The sequence below is a fragment of the Medicago truncatula genome, chromosome 2 (genome assembly GCF_003473485.1).
Source record: "Medicago truncatula cultivar Jemalong A17 chromosome 2, MtrunA17r5.0-ANR, whole genome shotgun sequence".
NCBI lineage: Eukaryota > Viridiplantae > Streptophyta > Magnoliopsida > Fabales > Fabaceae > Medicago > Medicago truncatula.
The window spans coordinates 4,759,946-4,780,490 of record NC_053043.1 but is presented as its reverse complement, the minus strand read 5'-3'; the positions used below and the strand labels follow the sequence as shown (position 1 = coordinate 4,780,490).

Below are 20,545 nucleotides of genomic sequence, written 5' to 3'. Positions count from 1 at the left end.
TTCATTAATGTTAGATGAGTGTGCACTGCCCCAAATTTCATGGTTCCATGGGGGAAACATATAGCCTAGGTCTCACGTGCAATAGATGTGGGTTTACATCAAAACCTAAGCCCAATTTTAGTTAGTTGTTGTCTATTTTTAATAATGAAAATGCCAATTCATGTACTACCCAAGAAGGTCCCATAAAATTGAATTGAATTTGGTGAAGATAGATGATATGATAGGTCTAATATTTCATCTCCACTAACTTATAGACTAATTAGGTTGAGATTGCTCAACAAAAAGAAAATTTGGTTAGGAGGCGGAGAAAGACTCTATGTTAGACCTGTTATAAGTGATATTGTACCAAATAGCATACCTTTTTTTTTTTGAAGGAACCAAATAGTATACCTAAAAGAATGAGATATAAACCAATGGATTGTTGATTACATTTCCACAAATAATGCTATTATATGATAAATCATGTTGGTTCAAATATAGTCAAGATTTCCATAAAAAGTTATTCACATATATAGTCAAAATTATCAATATTTGTATGTCTAAGTGGCAAATAATTTCAATAAAAAAATGGCAAAGAATTTAGTTTCCTCAAGTATATCAAGTTCAAGTTTTGTGTTAGTAAAAAGTTTTTATTTTATTTTAAGGAAAGTATAAAGTATTCCTAAATTCTGTGAATGAAGAACATAGACATGAGTTTTTGCTCTTTTTCTTCTTCTTCTTTTTCTTTATGAGTCCGTCCGGCTCAACTCAAATCAATAAAAATTTGATGAGATTTATATGATTAAACATGCTCATTTTCTTTTTATCAAGTTTAGGGACGCAAATTGAGTAAAAAAAAAAATTAAGGTACATAAATATTTAACCAAATGGATGTTGTCAATGAGCTTTGACTAAGATCAAATTGTTTGGAAGAACTCAGAATTTAAATATTTATCGTCTAAACTCAACCTCTATCTCTAAAAAATTGGAGGGTTAAGAAGAAAAAAAAGATAAGTAGGTATTCTTTTTTTGGTACAAGATACATAAGTATTATTTTTTTTGGGTACAAGATACGTAAGTATTTTTACTTGCAACAAATGATGCATAAAACCCTACTAATAAATGAATAATTTGCTTAACCAAAAAAAAATGAATAATTTGAGATCTTGTGTCATAATATCCACAATTAACTTTATAAAAGGGACATCACTGTTCTTTGCATGTGCTTATTGTGCTCTGTATTTCCCCTGTATTTAAACTTCACATAACCCTTCAAATAGTTTCATCGATTCATTTTCTCTCACTTCTCCTCTGTTTTCAAACTCAAAACCACAAACAAATTTATAAAAGAAAAACCAAAAACAACAAACACTTCACAAAACCAACATGTCAAATACTTCATCGTCTTCTTCTATTTGGGTACTCTCTAACATAAAGCTTCAATTCTTTACTCGTATCAAACGGTTTCTTCAATCCAAAGCAACCCGAAAGCGCTGTGAATCCTCCGATTATTTAAACAAAGAAAAAAGCAGAGCTGAACAGAGCAACATTGAACAGAACATGGTTGAAAATATTGAAACAGTGCAAGTTATAGAGAAGCATAAGGAGGAGGAGGAGGTGGTGGAAGAAACTGAAATTTTGCTGCAAAAGACAGTGAAGATGCTTCACTTTGGAAGCTGGGAAGAGAAGGAGATAGCTGCAAAAGAGATTGAAAGTTTAGTTAAAGAAGATGTTAAGGTTAGAAAGTTGATAACAGAACTTGGAGTGGTGCCGGTTTTGGTATCTATGGTGGCGTCACAGGTGGTTAGTCACCGGAGAGCAGGGTTGACGGCGTTGATTTACCTAGCTGATGGAACTTACACGTAAGTTTTTTGAAATTCTTTTTTTTTTTTTTTATCAAGCAGCCTAACAGCGAATTTCACGCACCAGGTTCAAACTCGTCTCACAATATATGAAATGTCTCTAGATTTTTTTTCTTCATGTCTTATTAGTTTTTTTATATGCATCACTTCTACTAAAGCTACAATGTTTTTTAGAGTTTGATAGTCTTATTATTTTTGTTGGAATTAAAAAAGATTAACAAGAAGCAAGCAATTCAATAATGTATGTTTATATTAGTATGAACTTTTGTGAAACTGTGTTTAATTCAAGTTTGAAAACTTGTGTTGTGATTGATTGAATATGTTCTTAAAAATGTTTAAAGAGTCTAAATTGTTGGGTGTGCTTGGCTAACATGAATGGTAGAGAAAGATAAAATGAATGATTAAAACTTTTAAAATATTGTGAGAGAAGAAATCATAAAGATACTAGTGCTGAATTTGAGCATGGGATAAGAAGCACTAACTTCAAATTGCATGAATTAGTGCTGGTTCTTATTCTTTTGTTGTCTTTTCATGTCTATATTTTTTTTTTTACAAAACATTTCTTATATTGCTTATAGGTCTCTCTTGTACGGTAATGAGTGCACGTTAACAAAATAAAAATTTCTTAAAATAGTTTTTATTTTATTTTAATGTTATTCCAAAATTAATACGGTTTATATTACTCTTAAATTTATTATAGTGTGTTTTCTTCCACTTAATTATTTTATACAAGAAATTGGTGATAGTTGATGCATCATGGGTACTGAATACTGAGTAACCACTGATTTTGACTTTGGGGGAATAAGGACAAGATTTATTAATACAAAGTGGTTATCGGTTTGGCGGGTTTTGTTCATGATTCCACACTAACCACAACCAAACTGTTTTTTTTTTTTTTTTTACTGTAACCACAACCAAAGTGTTATTCTTCAAATTCCCAAAAGAATAAATAAATAAATGAAATTAATATTATTAATTATAGAAATGATATTTGAACATCATTTAGTGATAACTTTTGCAACAACTTTCTCTTTCATATTCACATTATTTTTTATTTTATCTCTCTATTGCTATGATTTCCGTGCCAATATCACTTTTTTCTTTATAAAGTATGATTATCAAATAAATTATCACCAAATTGATTGTTGAAATAACACTCTTCTATTAACTAATACAACTTTGCTTTTAGAGTTGAGTGTCTCCCCTACGGCAATAGAAACATGAAAGTTACCAAATTAATTAAATTGCATTAATGACATCAAATCTGATGATGGAATATTTAGTCAATATTTTGGCATCAAATTTCTTCAAATCTCATTGTGACAACCATAGTACACTTCACATAGAAATTGAGTTGGAAGAAACATTAATATATTAAATCACCAAAATGATGGGCTACTAGGAGACAAAGTATATACTCCCTCCTATTCTATATGTAACCACCCGTTTGATTTTATTTTTGTTTCTAAATGTAAATTTCTTTTCAGATTATTAGATGCATTTATTATTTTTTTCCTAAACATATTCCTAATTAATACTACTAATTTTTCTTAAAATATGTAAAGTCAAATTTAATACACATAAAAACAAAGGACAATTTCATAATATTAACACACAAAATAAACACATTAATTATATTAATAATATAGGGACGGAGGAGTATTGAAGAGACAATTTTATGATAGTATAGTGTAGGTAGGTAGTTCATCACATTTCTTTATGATCTTAATGACAATTTTATGTCTTTTATTGACCTCAATTATCCAACACATTAATTTTTTTATTCCCATTGACTTTACTCTGAAAGATGCTTCAAATAATTTAGCCTATAGCATTGTTCAGCTCTTGACTAGTTTATGCTGACTTTGAGAATAATGTAAATATTTGTTTCTGACCAAACTTTGACCAAATTAAAACATGCTTTCCTTCTTTGTATCTAACGTGTGTATTCTTTCTTCAGGAACAAGGCTATGATAGTGGAGGCAGGAATACTATCCAAATTACCTAAGACAATTGACCTTGTAGATGAGTCAACCATAAGTGAGTTTGCAGAGTTACTTTTATCATTATCATCACTTGCAAACACTCAATACCCTTTTCCTTCATTAGATTTCCTTCCAGTTATTAAAGACATTCTTAAAAAAGACATGACTTTTGATACCAAAAGATCATGTTTAGGAGCCTTGTACAACCTTTCAACAATGTTAGAAAATGCAAGCCCTTTAGTTTCTTATGGTCTTGTCCCAATCCTCTTAGAACTTTCTTTAGTCAAAGAAATTTCAGAAAAAGCTCTTGCTACTTTAGGTAACTTGTTGGTCACGTTAATGGGTAAAAAAGCAATAGAGAACAACTCAATGGTGCCACAAAATTTTGTTGAGATTTTGTCATGGGAAGATAAACCAAAATGTCAAGAGTTGTCGGTTTATATTTTGATGATTTTAGCACATCAAAGTTCATCACAAAGAGATAAAATGGCACAAGCTAGGATTGTTCCTATACTTCTTGAAGTTGTTTTATTGGGGAGTCCTTTAGCTCAAAAGAGAGCAATGAAACTATTGCAATGGTTTAAGGATGAAAGACAAATAAAGATGGGACCACATTCTGGTCCACAAACACCAAGATTTGGAATGGGGTCACCATTAAATCAAAGAGATACAAATGAAGGGAAGAAATTGATGAAGAGTTTGGTGAAACAAAGCTTGCATAAGAATTTGGAAATAATAACTCAAAGGGCAAATGCAAATGGGGAGTCCTCCAAACTCAAGTCATTGGTTATTAGCACAAGTTCCAAGAGCTTGCCTTATTAAGACTTCGAAGTTGACTCAATTTCTTTTTTCATATATGTTTGAATTGACGATGAGTTTGACATGATTACGATGGAACGCTGCCATTTTTGACAAAAACTACACTGTGAAGCTACAACAATGTTATAGCGTCGATCTTGGCAATCTCAGCTGATTCTCTATAGTGGTTGCAAAATTGTTACATGAATATTTGAATATAAACGGTTGAATTTGAACATGAAAATGTTACCTTGACATTCATTGCTACAATACAAGGATGGTCTTTTTAACGGGGTTGTTTATTCTTCAATTTCAAAATCGGTGCTTAAAGAGTATTATCATAAGAGGATATTTAATTGACATATTAGAATTGTCTTTTTATAAACAACTTCATCTTAAAAATGTTTTATGTTCCTCTTTCTTAAAAATTACCAAGTTTCATGTTTCGTCTCAATAAAAAATTTGCTTTTTAATCCCTGCAGCAATTCGTTTACTTTTCACAAAAATAACCTAACTTCAACTAATTTTATACATTCTCTTCACTTTTTATGTAGTTGATTCTTAACTTCCTTTCAGAAGAAGACAATTGAGTTCTATTTCCAAAGAACAAAAATTAAACTCATGTTACCATTTTTTTTTTTAAGAAACTTTGTCACGTTGACAATAGATAGTATCATAGATCTAAATCAAAACTGTCTTACATTTAACTTGAAGACAAACACACTTAACACCAAACACTCTTTCTAATCAAAATGGGAAAATGAACACTCGTGATTTCACTAAGAAGAAAAATAACGACTTTATTTTCAGAATCCAAGGATGGAAAGAGAAATTGAATATCTCTTTAGTGCTTTCTAGTAAAATGAACTAACATATTTAGACACATACATACATGTTAGCACACATCCTTAAAAAACCTTCCACTCTCTCAAAATGCATTGCAAGTCTTGAATGATCCATGAAGAAAGAAATAACCAATTTCCAGAGAATAGGCTGACGCCTCTAGGCAAAATCTAAGTTGTTTGAAGCAGAAATCGAAAACAATATCAGAGAAGCTCTTATAAAAGGAATTGGCTTATAGTTTAGAAATATATATGTTTTTCTTCGAAGAAATTTTAAAGATATATTGAGGGATCCAATATTTTTTCATTTACATTTTCTGTATTACAGTGTCTGCACTCCCCTTTGTAAGAAGAATATCTTATCCTCATTGTAATCATCTCTTGGTCCAGTGAATTTCTACTACCATGAGGAAAAAGGTTGTGTTAGAATGCCCAAAGCACCTTAACTTCTGACACACCAGGTGCATAAGATTTGGTATCTTTTTTTTTTTTTTTTTGAAGGAAGATTTGGTATCTATTAGCTACCACTGTTAACGAGATACATTAATTATTTAATGAATCTAAAAAATTAATTGTTTCTTATAATAAGGGCCGAAGAAAATATTTACTGTACTTGCGGGTCTTACATATTTTTAATATTAAAAAATAAAATGTAATGATATAGACTTATTGATAAATAATTAATGAGTTCTATTTAAGAAATTTGTGTGAGGTGTTGAGTTGGAAAAATTGAGTATTTATTAGATAATAATATTAAAAAATTATAAATGAGTGATATGTAGACGTGATTCATTTAAGTGCTCAAAATGAATTTTTCCATTATAAATTCTCTAAAAAAAAAACTTTCATTTTTCATATGATAAAATGTTGCATGTCTGTGTTTTTATAAAATTATCCGGCATTGTTGTTTTAGTCCTTTCTAAATTCTCATTTTTTTGTCGGATTCTAAACTCTAATTTTGTTTGTGATTAAACCCTCATTTGGGTCTCTGAAAGTGTCCCTCGCTATCAGACACGTCCCTAGATCAACATAAATTATTAAAACATCTCTCAATGTTAGTTCGTTAGTCAAATTAGTCTGAAACGTTAACTTGGTGTTAACTTTGATGATGTGTCCCTATTTTTTGCCACATCAGACGCTTACAAAGATGGCCACGTACGCGAGGGACTAAATCGAAAGCAATGACTCTTTTATCTTCTCGGAAAAGATGAGAAAACTTTAATATTCATCTTCTTCCTCTTCCTTCTTTCAAACCTCCATCAAGCATCAACACACCCAACAAAACAACAACAAAATCCTAAATTTTAGATCCAAACACTCAAAATCGGTAGTTTATATTCTTTCCTTTTCAAAACCATCAACCAATTAATCCAAAACTAAAACATAAATCAAAATTCAAAAGTTCCAAATACAAAAAACTTTACAAAATCCCACTTCTAACAATTTCACTCAGGGGCAGCTGTCTGAATTGGGGGAGGTAAACAAACTGTCCAACTGTGCGGCAGTGTTTAGCCTACAGTTGGTTGTGTTTGTTTACTGATTTCTGTTGCCCGTTTTTCATAAGGTGCAGCTGCAGTTTTTTTAGTTGTTATCCTGCTTATTTTGCGCAAATTTAGGGAGCGGACCCCTGTGCTGTTTTTGCTGGGGAGTCTGTTTGTTGTATTATGGTCTTTCTGCTCCTATACAATATCACTTAATCCATGCTTAAAACCTACCACAATTCTCCATACTGAAATGATGAAACATAGAGAGCAACAACAACAAATTTCTAAATAAATTTTCATTAACAATAGCAACAACACAGATTCAAACTTCATCAACACCAACAATCTCAACAACAAATTTCGAATTAAATTTTCATCTTTTTTAAATAACCCCAATTTTTTTCCTTGTTTATTAGAATTTGGACCAAAATGAATGCTTTAAAAATTTATAAGTGATGAGAATTTGTGGGTGAGAATCTACAACATATTTGAGATTGATAGAGATTATTGGTGGATGGAGCTTTCTGGATTTAGATAAACATGATATGGGTGATGAAGGGAGATGAATGGGGAAGGGAAAATGAAGAAAGAATAAACACAAAGAACGAGAAGGTGATTTGATGTTGCCCATGGTGTTTTGTGCATCGCCCCACCCCCACCATATTCATACCCAAATCAATTTAGGGATTAATTTCAAAAATGGGAGAGGAGAAATTGGGGACAAAAATAAGGTTTAGGGTTTGAAATTAAGATTGCAAATTGTGTGTTTGATTAAGGAGAGAAGAAGAAAAGTGAGAATAAAGGAGGGACACAAATGACCATTGCAATGTTTGTTATCATATGCAATTAAGTCCCTGCCAGCATGGAAGGCCAACAATGGAGGTGAAATGACATGTTTAATAGACACATCAGCGCCGTTAACACCAAGTTAACGTTTTGGATGCATTTGACTAACAAAACATACATTGAGGGAGTTTTTGATTCATTTAATTGATCCAGGGACTGGTCTGATAGCGAGAGACACTTTCAGGGACCCAAACGAGGGTTTACTCTTGTTTATGTATTTTTTAACTTTTAATTTTTAAACATATTTTTTAAACTTTATTTATAACATTATAAAAACAAAAACTTTGTTTTTATACAAGGATAAAAAAATGAAAGTTGATAATTTTGTAGGAAAAGAAACCTATTTCTGGTTCATTTTTATGTTTACCAAAGATGCACATAATCTCAATTGAAGAGTGTTATTTAAACAACTAATTTAATGACAACTTATTTGACAACCATAATTTATAAAGAAAAAGTAGTATTGACACGGAAATCATAGCAATAGAGAGATAAAATAAAAATATAATATGTGTATTAGAGAGAAAGTTGTTACGTAAGTTATCACCAAATGGATGTTCAAATATCATTTCTCATCTCAATTTAAGTATAAAATGATAATAAGATATTGGACATGGTGTTGGAGTCTGACCATTGGACAGTTTTAGTGTAGACACACTCAGTCATCACTGAACAGAAGTCAAGTAAAGTGTAAAATACAAGATTACATCTCAAATTTGCGAACATGGTTGACACATTCACATTATTGGGCCCCACTTTCAGTTACACTCCTTTACCCCTCACAATCACATTTCCAACTTCCAACAGAATCTTCCATTCTTCTTCAACAATGGCTTCCATTCCAATTCCATCTTCTCCCAATCGCAATCACCGTCGCTGTTACTCTAACCCTAATCACTCTCACCCTCCTCATCCACAGCCTGCTCTACTCGTCTTCTCCGGTGGAACCGCCTTCAACGGCGTCGTTGAAGATCTTAAGAATTTCACCACACGTGTCGCTCATGTTCTTCCCGTTTCGGATGACGGTGGTAGCACCGCCGAAATCGTTCGCGTCCTCGGTATTATCTACATTGCTTATTATTAATCACTTAATTAATTAATTGTGTTTCTACATTGAAAATTTGGGGAATTGTTATTTTTACTCTATAGTACTGACACCTTTGATCAAAGACGTGTTCGACACCCACCGACACATGTGATTAAGTTGAATTAATTCATTTAATTTTCTCAAATTATTACCATGTTGGTGTGTCAGTGTTGTGTCAGTGTCCGGCGATCATATTTTTTTTTAGGGATTTGGTTGATTGTGGTGTGTGCGCGCGCGTTATAGGTGGTCCTGCTGTTGGAGACATACGTTCTAGGTGTTTGAGGTTGTCTGATCAAAGTACAGCGGAGGCTCTTGCGGTTCGAAATTTGCTTGGTCATCGTTTACCACTTGATTCTTTGCAAGCTAAATCAGAATGGTACCATATTTGAACTCTCTTGCTTCTCTTTCAATTATTGCATATATAGTTATGGTACAAGTGATTATGTATAAGGTGTTTCTATAACAAGAGACAAAATGAATTAAACCGGTTTTATATTGTTTTCATATGCTATTCAGGACAGCTTATTGAAATAAGCTGAAAACACTTGTGGATATGTGTTGTTTCCATACGCTGTTCCAAACAGTCTCACAAGTATTTATACTTAGTAGATATGCTCCAATAAGACAATTAAAGTAGGCCCTTAAGTTGCTAAGTTTCTAGGGGTGGCGCCTTGTTTGAATAATTTAGTATAAGAGTCATGGCCATTAACCTCCACATTTTAGAATTAGGCTCTGTTTGGTAAACAAAAGTGGATAGGTGATAAGCTAGCCTATAGCTGATAATCCAGCCGATTGAATTTGTAGTGTTTGGTAAAGTTAACTGTTGAACTAGGCTTAGCTTATAAATATGAAATGACATAAAAAAATATGCTTAATTAATATATTTATTTATTTTTCAATAAGATAACGAGGGTAAGATTGAGAGAAAAAAATGATAAGATATAAGCTACTTGATTAGCATCATCAATCAATTATTAATTCTTGTAATCATGTTTAGGTACTCTATTGTGGAAGGTGATCACGTTTTATGGAAAGGTGTGTCAAAACCCTACAGGGAGACTATTCGAGCTTTTCTGGTTTATTTCCAGAATCAGGTGATTTCTACAAAGCAAGCTAAGGCTAATTCTGAATGCAGATAATTTCGTCACTTGCTCTTAATGATCTGTTTCATGGTGCAAAAAATCTTATATCACTCTTATTCGTATAGAATCAGCTTTATTTATTTATTATATTTTAATAATTTGCTTTTGGGATGGAGGTATTGCTAGTATTTTAACAGCATATCACATCTTATCTTTTTTTCCCTTTTGGGAATGGGAATTAGTAATTGCTTTTAATAGCCTAAAAAGTTGCAAAATATATGATACTTCTTTGTTATGATTAAGCCTTTTCAAATGTTATGCTTTTAAGACAATTTGGTATTTGTTTTTGGTCTTTATACAGATTCTCCTCCGTTCTGAAGGATCATTTTGTTTCAGCAATGGCAGGTCCTCTATTTTTATTCAGCAAGATACTTTCCCTGATTTTCTTTTTTGTGCCGGAGTCCCCCTTCTCCCAAAAGCTTGCTTTTATTGATTTTATTCTGTGCTGTAAAGACCACAGTGGGATCATTGTAGAACCATATAACTTATCAGGCATAATGCCGTAATGCCTAATGGTTTGAGCTTAACCATTGTGTTTCACTTTCTCCTTTCATTAGTTGAGACTTCCATATTTTGGCATGTGGCAGTTTCCAATTGGTGGAGCTGTGAGTACAACATTCATATTTATAACTATATTCCATGGGAAGAATCGTCAAATATTTGTGTTTGGATCAGAATAATTTTAGGTTTATTGTAATATGAATTTATTGGATAAAAAACTCATAAAATGGATATGCTTTTTAATTTTGTTTTTTATCTCTTGATTGTGTTGCATTTTTTCATCGTCTGCTTAATGATTGGTTTCTTGTAATTCAAGTATGTTATTTCAATGGCTTGCATTTTGTGTTTTGTTCTAATTAAGAAGCAAATGAAATGAAACATTTTATTTAACTTGTTGGTATTTCTTCTATATATTGAAAATTAAAAAGAACAGGTATTCTAATACATGTACCTGACTTCACCTAGAAGGAAAAGGCTTCCATGTCATTATTGTGTGTGTGTGTATTCCGATAAATTTTCTGTTCTTAGCATTAGTAATTTGAATAAAAGATAAAAGTAGACGGGTAAAATGCCTAATTCCTAATCTTTACAGTCTACAATGGCTGTCCACAACAACACCTGATTAAATACCCTGACTTCCTATGCAGTAATAGGTCAAATGCTAGAGACGGCGTTACTACTAGGGTTACTATTTACTTTCTTCACTACAACGTCCCATTTCTTGCATTGTCTGACTACTTAAGTTTGAAGGCTTGAATCCTTGCAGACTTTTGAAGAAGGTGATTCCCTTTTGGGAGTACACCATTAATACTTAATTGACACCTAATATAGTATAAAATAACTTTATGAAAAGTAAGTAACAGTTAGGATGGGTAGTGACTGATTTTCTGTCTCCAAAGAATATAAATGATTGCTGATGATATTATATATTTTCTTTTTGAATTTTCAAATTATAATCAAATGTGAATGCAACTTCTGTTTTACTTTGGTGATACGCTGGTATTGCCAAGCTGGTTCTATGTCAAAGTTAAACATATATTGATATTTTATACTAACTGACTTTACGGCATGCAACATTCTATTGACATAGCTGACTTTTATAAACTATGCAGCATTGGAAATTTCTTTTTTGCAGGAGCACGTATATTTTTTCAGTCCTTGGATGCAGCAATATTTTTGTTTTCAAGAGTTTCTGATATTCCCCCTGAAAGCCTTGTTCTCCCTGTGATTTCAACCAATGACAGACTTACATTAGGGTGTGAATTATGGGTACGATACATCTATTTAACTGTGAAATTATCTTATGGTTTCATGAGAATTAAATGCTACTCTTAGGGAAAGTTTATCTGTTTTCTGTTAAAAAAAACTTGATATAGAAATTCAAAAGAAGATTGACCTTCTATTTTAATAGATAGCTGTTGCATTATCTTACATTATTATCCAATATCTGCATAGGATGGAACTATTATACGGGGACAGAATGAAATTTCTCATCCAACCAGTGGAACAATGGAACCTATTAAGAAGGTAGGACAATGTATTTACCGTGTCATTATGCCTACTCATACAGTGATTTGTTTCAATTTCTACCGATCTGAAAAGAAATCGTCATAGATAAAGCTTGTTTATATTTGAGATTCTTATTTGAAGAAAATGGGGAATGGTTCTTCAAGGGGATCCGACAGTCATAGTGGTGGTAATTTTAAGTTAGTAATGATTCGCAGTGTGTGCTGATGTAACATGAAAGTTGGAGTGGCATTTGAAAATATTAAATGTTGGGTGTTAATTGTGTTTGAAACAGAGAAAAGTTTAATATAGAAAAGATAGAATTTCAAAATTATTTTATTCCTTTGATTTCATCTTCTATTTTATAAACTTAGGCAGGGGGTTGGCCCGTAAAATGATGGGTATTGATTTGAAATTGAAATATATAAATCGTTTTCTCATTTGCACTCGAACGTGATAGTAATTGGTGTGTCAATATACTGAAAGTCATAGGCATTAATTTGTTGATTAACTTGATTGAGATTTTACACTATGCTGCTAGTTCTTGGCTCTTATATGTTGTATTGCTCTTTTATTAAAATTTTATACTTTCATTGGTAGGAAAGTTTTTCGGCTCCAGCTCTTCCTTCAAAAATAAAACGGGTGTTCTACATGTCAAGCGAGGGAAAGAATTTGCTCCATGAGGTAAATGCTTGAGCTGTTGGACCTACTTGTTTCATATTTTGTTAAAGGACTTTTGGCATATTTGACTTTCGCATTGTGTAATGCGTTGCAATCAAATAGGCAGAAGAGATAAATGGATTATATGGAAGATGCAGCTAGAGAAGGCATTTGTTTTTGAATTTTGTTGTAAATGTAAATTTTGGAAAAAGAAAGGAAGGAAAGATTTCTAATGATTGGCATAGACATTCGTTTCCCTTCTACAACAAGTTAATTAATGATCCTTTATATTTGAAGTGGGTCTTATAAAAAGGGACAGCAGAATTTCACAAGAGGGTCTTATAGATAGGGACGGAGGTAGTAGAACATAACATGTATTTTGAAATCCCTGGTGGTGGGTGCTATTTTACTTTTATATATTATGAAAATATTGGCACAGCACAACTTTTAAACTTATCTTACTAGACGAAATATAAATTTGAATTTGGTATTGTGTTCCTACTATGAAGCACGGACTCCGACACGGACACATCGACACCGCTAATGTAAAAAATATAGGACACCGACACTGCTATATATATATAAAATGAAAATCAAAATAGATACATGTACTTCTAACTTGAGCAATTTATTTCATTGGAAAAAGTTCTAAAACAAGTTACGATAGTATTTGACCTTTATTTATTCATCTTCTATTGAACAAACTAAAAATGCTGTAATCAACTTTAATGTCTCTATAACCCCTCAGTGATCAACATTTCACAACACATGTAACTCTTGGATCTACGGTGTGTGGAAGCAATAGTGAAAAAAAAGTTTCAGACATTTGTCTCAGTTGTCCGAGATGGCTCGTATGAGTGTTATATAGGTGTCGGACATTGGTGCAATAAGTGTCGAAGTAAAGGAATGAACAATTTTATTTGGGATACTTGCCTTAGTTGTCCGACACATGCCGTACAAGTGTCATAGGATTGTCGGACACCACGACACGCCTAGTCCTAGAGGTGTCCGTGCTTCATAGGTTCTTAATCCTGCTCAATTTAAAACTGAAACTTCTTTTTTTCTTCTTTGAATAGGTCTTTCCCTCGGCTAATGCGGCTGTATTAGAACAACTACATAATGTAGATTGCATTGTGTATGGCATGGGCTCCCTTTTTACTTCAATCTGCCCCTCATTGGTAAGACTCTCACAATTAGCTAGCTTTTGATGATTTTTATGATCACATGTATGCATTGGCCTGTACAAATGGAAACATTGATTCGTTGGGGTATAATTACATGACATCATTATTTGCCTTGAATATTGTGAATGTATTGAGATCTTGTGTCTGAATTTTCTTGATAGTTCAACTTTCCCAGTATTTTTTAGGCAACTTTTACTAGATTAATACGTAACTTTGTTGGATTACGACGTCTAGCTTTCACTCTTTATGACACTTTTGTTCTCCCATTAGATGCTTACTGACTTGCAAACTGTTGTAGGTATTGCTGGGGATTGGGGAGATTATTTCTTCACGGTCCTGCCTCAAGGTATTTCTCGTCAACTTAATATTCACATTTTCTGACGCTTATAATATTTGAATTTTTGAACCTCAGAGTCAATCCATGTAATGGCTGAGAGTGGTGCCATCACCAAGACTCTGCCTTTATTTTCCAACATGTTAAGCCCATGTTTCATGACATGCCAGGCATGGTGTTATTAATAGAGATTAATTAATGCTTTCTTGCATAGATGTAAAATATTTTATGAGCCCACCTATGCATGAGCTTCACACTGTATTATCTGTTTTATTGATTGAGTAATGTTGGGTTAGATTTGAAAATTTCAAACATTTGAAGTTATCTACTTTTTAGCTTAATTTTCAGTTTTTCACTAATTTGATTGACAAAAAATGAAGGTACTTATGTTAAATGGCACACATGACCGGGAGACTAATGGATTTTCAGCTTCTTGTTTTGTAACTGCTATTACGGATGCTCTAAATCGAACATATGGAGAACCTTGCAACCGTTTACAGAATCTTGTGAGAATTCCTTCCTATTGAAACTACTTGATGTCAATATTATTATTGGGTTTCCTTAGAAACTTCACGTAATGTTGAAAGGTTTAGGATGCCAACTACCGTTGTTTCTATTACTCTTCCGTTTTCCCCTTCATTTCTTAGTGCAACCTAGACATGATATACCAGGAAACTATACGTTTCACTAGTGCCATCTCAATGTTATTCTTCTTTTGATATAAGATGAAATTTTCCATGCTAAAGATACAATCATACAATTATAATAGAAAATGAAAACAAAAAAGGACAGTACAACACGAATAATGTGCTAAAAATTTTTATTTTCTCTTTATATTTGATGCAGCCTAGTGAATATATCAATACTCTTCTGGTGCCAAGAAATAGTAAAATTTCTGCTGATGTTGACTGTTTGGCTTCCCAAGGAATATTTGATGTGGTATGTCTCCCAAATGTGTTCATCCTGCAAAATAGAGTCAGTATAATCTCTGCTGTTTACAGCATGGTAAATATATTTCCTGTGGTGTTTTCTTCAAGATTTCGTATGGGATATGATCATGAGTAGAGCTTGCATTTTGTTTAAAGAAGTGAATTTGATTCACTATCAATGTAAAACTTGTTTGAACCATGATTCAAACTCTTTCAATGTTGTGGAGTGACATTGTGAAGTTGGTGTGCTCTAAAGTCAGACTTTAAATTGGATGTTCATGTCATATGTTTATAAGAAAACTTAATGTTATCCCTAATACTGTTGCAGATTAATGTGGATCTTTATATTCTTATTTTGGTATAAGAATCCATGATCATTTTACGATGCTATTTACTCTGCTTGTGATTTGCAGATAGTTGTTGACTCCCTACTTGATCCTAAAGTGGGTATAATATATGATCCAAAGTCACTGATTAGAGCTCTTGCTGACCTAATAGAGAGATACATAAAGTCGCATGTTAATAGCTTAATTGATACCAGATGATAATAATGAGGGGCTAATCTAATTATTGCCTCACTACTGACCGCCAAATCATACATTTGCAGTCTTTCATCATAGTATACATGGTATGAAATTCTTATTCTTTATCAAGAGCAAATTTTCACACTCTGGTAGTTCAATTTTTATATTAACCATAATTTGGGAATTCCAGGTGAATTGGTATATTCATACCCTACCATCAAAATGCAGAGTTAGAGACTGGTGTGGCTGTCAGAAGTTCTCTTATTTATGTGAAAAATATCTAGTTGACGATAAACACATGTCGGAGAGTTGTTGTATTATAAGAATATTGAAAATAAAACAATCTCTATTTACTGCCGTGTATATTTGTTTTTTTGTATATATATCTAACTATTAATGTGGGCTATTATCACGGATAGAGCTTTGTATGTACACCTATTATCATTTATTGTTTACCTATATCTTCAAATTTTCCTTTAAAGTTGTTCCAAACTTCACTTACTACCCACTCATCTCTCTGCCAATCATATAAATTGTGCAATTGTTAAAGTATGAAAATTAGTCAGCTACGAAGGTTAAAGTATGGGATGTGAGGTCCAAACTTTGATTTGGCGATTACCAAGTTACAAGCCGAAACATAAAACCAACATCCATACATCCAATACTTAGTTCATACATCAAGAATAGTAAGCAATATAATACTGATGTAAAAGGAAATTAATAGAATATAAGCAGAATTTCAGTACAATATAAGCACGAATACGAAGAACTTCAGTAAAAGGAAATTAATAGAAAACTTATTTATAACATTGTGAAATTCGTATAAAAATATTATATGATGGGATAAGAAGCATGTGCAGCAATGCCACATTGACCTCCTGGTTCACCACTTTCCCTCAACAACTTCATGTAGCCTTCTTCACCCCAACCTTTACCCCAAGAATTCTTAATCAACCAATACTTAGTTCCATCTTCACTTACACCGTAACCAACTGCAGTAACTGCATGGTTCATTGATTGTCCACATGTTCCTGAATAAACATCTCCCATGTAATGTTGAAATTCATCACCAACTTCAATGCCAACTGATACTGGTTGTTGTGCTACAGCTTGTAGTAGTTGTTGTTCGTCATTGGCAGGTACGTCTATAAAATTTGTTATTTGAGCTTCGAATTTCATTTGATCATTTAATTGACATGTCTGGCTACCTTCTTGGTATGGATAATCTGCTTCACTAACAATACCTTTTTGTATTATATATTTGAAGGCACTATCCATATTACCTCCATGACACCCAGAGTTCCGTTCATCACAGTCAACCAATTGTTGCTCAGATAATGAGATCAACTCGCCAGTGTTGATTTTCACAGCACCTTCTACAGCAGCCACGACTGAAAATGCCCAACAACATCCTACAAAACATATCGAATAATATCATACTAATTATGCTTATTCTTAAATTAATTTTTTCTTGATTAGACAAGTCACTTTTCCTAAAGTCACATGGATTTACTGTGGTTCCTTAATATTAACATGTAATTTTCTATCTCAACAAAAAAAAATGTTAAAATCTATCCAGCACAAACACTAATCAAATTAAGTGTCCTTGTATCTGACACACATCAATTTTGACACCCATAAGATGAGACCCTTGGCTGACAACATCAACTAGTTTTCCTCCAAAAAATATTTTTCTTTTCTTTGACACACATTGTACACTTTATGAACACAAGTCAGACACATACAATAATTACTACACTGCTTGTTCCAATTTTCTCCTTAAAAAATAAAACAATTAAAAACACGGTTAAATGTAATATATATTGGTACTAATATTTTCATTAAACGTTTGAAAAGTTCTCATATATGAACATCTTTTCAAATACAAACATTTTCATCTTTTGTAAAATTCAACGATGATGATGAATGAAAAGTTAAATACCTTTTCGATATTCAATGGATGAATAAAGATGGAAGACTAGCCTTTTTTGTTTAGATTTTTCTAATAATAAATCAAGTTGTTCAATTTAAAAAATTATATGAATTTTGGTTCTCAGTTTAGATCATTTCTAAATTATGTTTATATTTATATTTTATTTAATAATAACAAATAAACAAATATGTAGCGGTTTTTGTTTACTATATTTTTTACATTAGCAATATTGATGTGTTTTTGTGGCATTTGGTATCTATGTTGTGCTTTATTTAAAGTGTTTGGGAGATATTTGGATTTTGTGATATAGAATGGAATGGAATAGAATAGAATGAGTAACATAACCTAAGAACTCATTCCATGTCATTCTATCCATGAAAATTCTTAATTGCATAATTGGAGATTTTGTTAGTTTGGATGCATGTTTTTTATGTTTCAAAATTGTATGCTCTAAGAGGACTAATTAAAAAATAAATAAAATTAAACAATCGAGACATTATAGTTACCACAACTGCCTTGGTCTTTAACATCAGTAACAGCTCCTTGTTGTCTCCAATCAAAATTTGTTGGAACATCATCATTCAAGTTGAAGGGCACTGCAGCTGATCTCATCTTAGAGGAAGAAAGTTGTTTAGAAACTTTGAGTCCAGTATGTGAAGCAAGAAACTCATCACTAGTTAAATCAGAATATTGATTTAGGCCCAGCTTGTAACTCTTGTTACCAGCATTGTTGAAATTCTCTATGTATTCTAAATTATTTTTGAATATCCTTTTCCGTTTCTCTAACTCAGATATTTTATCATTTTGTGTAGCTTTAAATTCAAATGCACTGTTTGTCTCATATTTTGCTTCATTCTAGATTTTATGAAATACTGATAAAAATCATTTATGTATTGTGGGACACCAGTCTTACGCGGTTTGCAATTGGAGAGTCCACTCCACTTGTTGCTCGAAATCAATTTTCCAGTTTTGATTAATTTGGACTATTATATGATATGAAAAAGTGACATTAATTCCTGAACTCTAATTAACGTGTTCTTGGCCTTGTCTTAGCTTATCCGTTGGGTTATCCAGCAATCACCTGGAAATAGTTTTGATGATGACACAACTGAATAATTTCTAACTTTATACTTCAACATGTTCTTGAGGTCTATGGATTTTTCGATCCAAACCTAAGTGGGACCTTTGTTTGCTTTGCAATATATTCTGTTTCCACTCACATGAACCAATGAGATCAACATTCAACAATGAAGTAACTATCCATATTCCATTCTCTAGAAAGTCCAAGCAATTCATTGATCCCTAACATGGATTGTCTAATATGAACTATGACTAAAGCTTAACCTTACTTTCTTTTCTTTTTCTTTTTTCAATAAATTTTAATAAAATGTTATGTTGATTTTTCAATTTTTTACTAAAAAATGGTAACAGCCCACTTTTTTTTTTTACCATTTTTTGATAGATTCATATTAGATGCATCTTGCAACTTATATATACTTGACTATTTTTAAATGCACAAGGAATTCAAGTATTTTGACTAGCTATAATTTATTTCAGTTTTAAAAAATTATTAAAATTTCCTGAATCTACAACAAAAGTGATTGTCTATCTTTGTGATTTGTGAATAAATTAAAGACAGAAATATTATTTTGTTTCTTAATTATGCTTTTCTTATTGATTGATAGTAGCTTCCAATCCATATATACCCGGTGAAACTTGTTCGTAAGCACTTGAATTTTCCACACCCATAGACCATGTCTAATCTTTACTTTGGTTTAAACTTTTTTGATAAAATTTGCTGAATCTACATGAAAATGTGATTGTATACCATTGCGATTTGCCAATAAATTAATAAGAGAAAGACTATTTTGATTCCTTAGGTTTTTGTGATTTATTGATAACAGAATGATTTGGTAGCCTCCATACAGACGATGAACTTGTTCGGAAGCACTTCAGTTTTCCAATCCCATGGACCATAGATAGTAAAATTGAAAGTGAAAGTGATGTAAACATTTGAATTTTCCTAATTTTGAATTCCAAACCGAATGAAACGGCAAATCAATTTACTAAACACAGCATATTAACAAACAAAAGAAGTCTTTTAATGATGTGACAAGTTTCCCACTGATTTGTTGGTTTAATTGGGAATAATTACCTTAAAAATATAGTTTTGATGATGACAAATGAACAGTTTCTAACTTTCTACTTCAACAAGTTTTTGAGGTCTGTGGTTTTTTCGATCCAAACATGAGTGGGACCTTTGTTTTGCTTTGCAATATATTCTGTTTCCACTTACATGAACCAATAATCAACAATGAAGTAACTATCCATTGTCTTGGAAGTCCATGGAATTCATTGATCCGTAATATGGAATGTCTAATGTGGACAATGACTTAAGTTCAACCCTAGTTTTTTTAGTAAACTTTAATATGTTTTTTTTGAAGGAAGTAAACTTTAATATGTTGATTTTCCTTTTTCATTAATGTAAAATTTATTTTTTTACTAAAAAATGGTAACAGCCAACTTTTTTTTTACCCAACTTATATATATGCCTGGCTATTTTGAAATGGACATGGAATTCAATTATTTTGACGTGCTATTTTTAGTTGAATCTACAACAAAATGATTGTTTATCAATATCATTGCGATTTGTGAATAAATTAAAGACACAAATATTATTTTGTTTCTTAAAAATGCTTTTGTTATTGATTGATAGTAGCTTCCATATAGACAGTGAAACTGTTCATAATCACTTGAATTTTCCACACCCATAGACCATGCATATAAACACACTGAAAGTGATCACATCAAACTGTTTGAAACATTTGAATTTTCGAACTTTGATTCCATACAAAATGAGACGCAAATCAATTTACTAAACACGCATCAAAGCAAAACAAAAGGACAAGAAAAATGAATATAAGACAACGATACTTTTTATTTTATTTT

General features: G+C 32.0%; 3 protein-coding genes across 4 annotated transcripts; 2 read left to right on the top strand and 1 right to left on the bottom strand.

Moving 5' to 3' along the window:
* Nucleotides 1-1,183: 1,183 nt before the first annotated feature.
* LOC11441843 (protein spotted leaf 11) lies at nucleotides 1,184-4,988 on the top strand. The gene is made up of 2 exons (XM_003593719.4): nucleotides 1,184-1,841; nucleotides 3,802-4,988. The coding sequence occupies exons 1-2, from the start codon at nucleotides 1,366-1,368 to the stop codon at nucleotides 4,646-4,648; spliced, it is 1,323 nt and encodes a 440-aa protein (XP_003593767.1). The 5' UTR covers nucleotides 1,184-1,365; the 3' UTR covers nucleotides 4,649-4,988.
* A 3,417-nt stretch (nucleotides 4,989-8,405) lies between these two features.
* Nucleotides 8,406-16,124, top strand: LOC11441294 (uncharacterized protein YNL011C). Of its 2 annotated transcripts, none has more exons than XM_024777463.2 (13): nucleotides 8,406-8,854; nucleotides 9,127-9,259; nucleotides 9,881-9,977; nucleotides 10,327-10,370; nucleotides 11,639-11,795; nucleotides 11,982-12,053; nucleotides 12,633-12,716; nucleotides 13,769-13,870; nucleotides 14,175-14,222; nucleotides 14,591-14,716; nucleotides 15,057-15,215; nucleotides 15,553-15,767; nucleotides 15,854-16,124. In XM_024777463.2, the coding sequence occupies exons 1-12, from the start codon at nucleotides 8,521-8,523 to the stop codon at nucleotides 15,682-15,684; spliced, it is 1,488 nt and encodes a 495-aa protein (XP_024633231.1). In that variant the 5' UTR covers nucleotides 8,406-8,520; the 3' UTR covers nucleotides 15,685-15,767; nucleotides 15,854-16,124. The 2 variants fall into 2 exon arrangements, with proteins under 2 accessions (XP_024633231.1, XP_003593766.2); XM_003593718.4 differs by having other exon boundaries at nucleotides 8,407-8,854; nucleotides 15,057-15,149.
* A 272-nt stretch (nucleotides 16,125-16,396) lies between these two features.
* Nucleotides 16,397-18,892, bottom strand: LOC11443837 (mexicain). The gene is made up of 3 exons (XM_003593717.4): nucleotides 18,728-18,892; nucleotides 18,103-18,451; nucleotides 16,397-17,075 (listed from the first exon to the last, which is right to left on the bottom strand). Exons 1-3 carry the CDS (start codon nucleotides 18,890-18,892, stop codon nucleotides 16,495-16,497), a joined length of 1,095 nt encoding a protein of 364 aa, XP_003593765.1. The 3' UTR covers nucleotides 16,397-16,494.
* Between the last annotated feature and the right edge of the window lie 1,653 nt (nucleotides 18,893-20,545).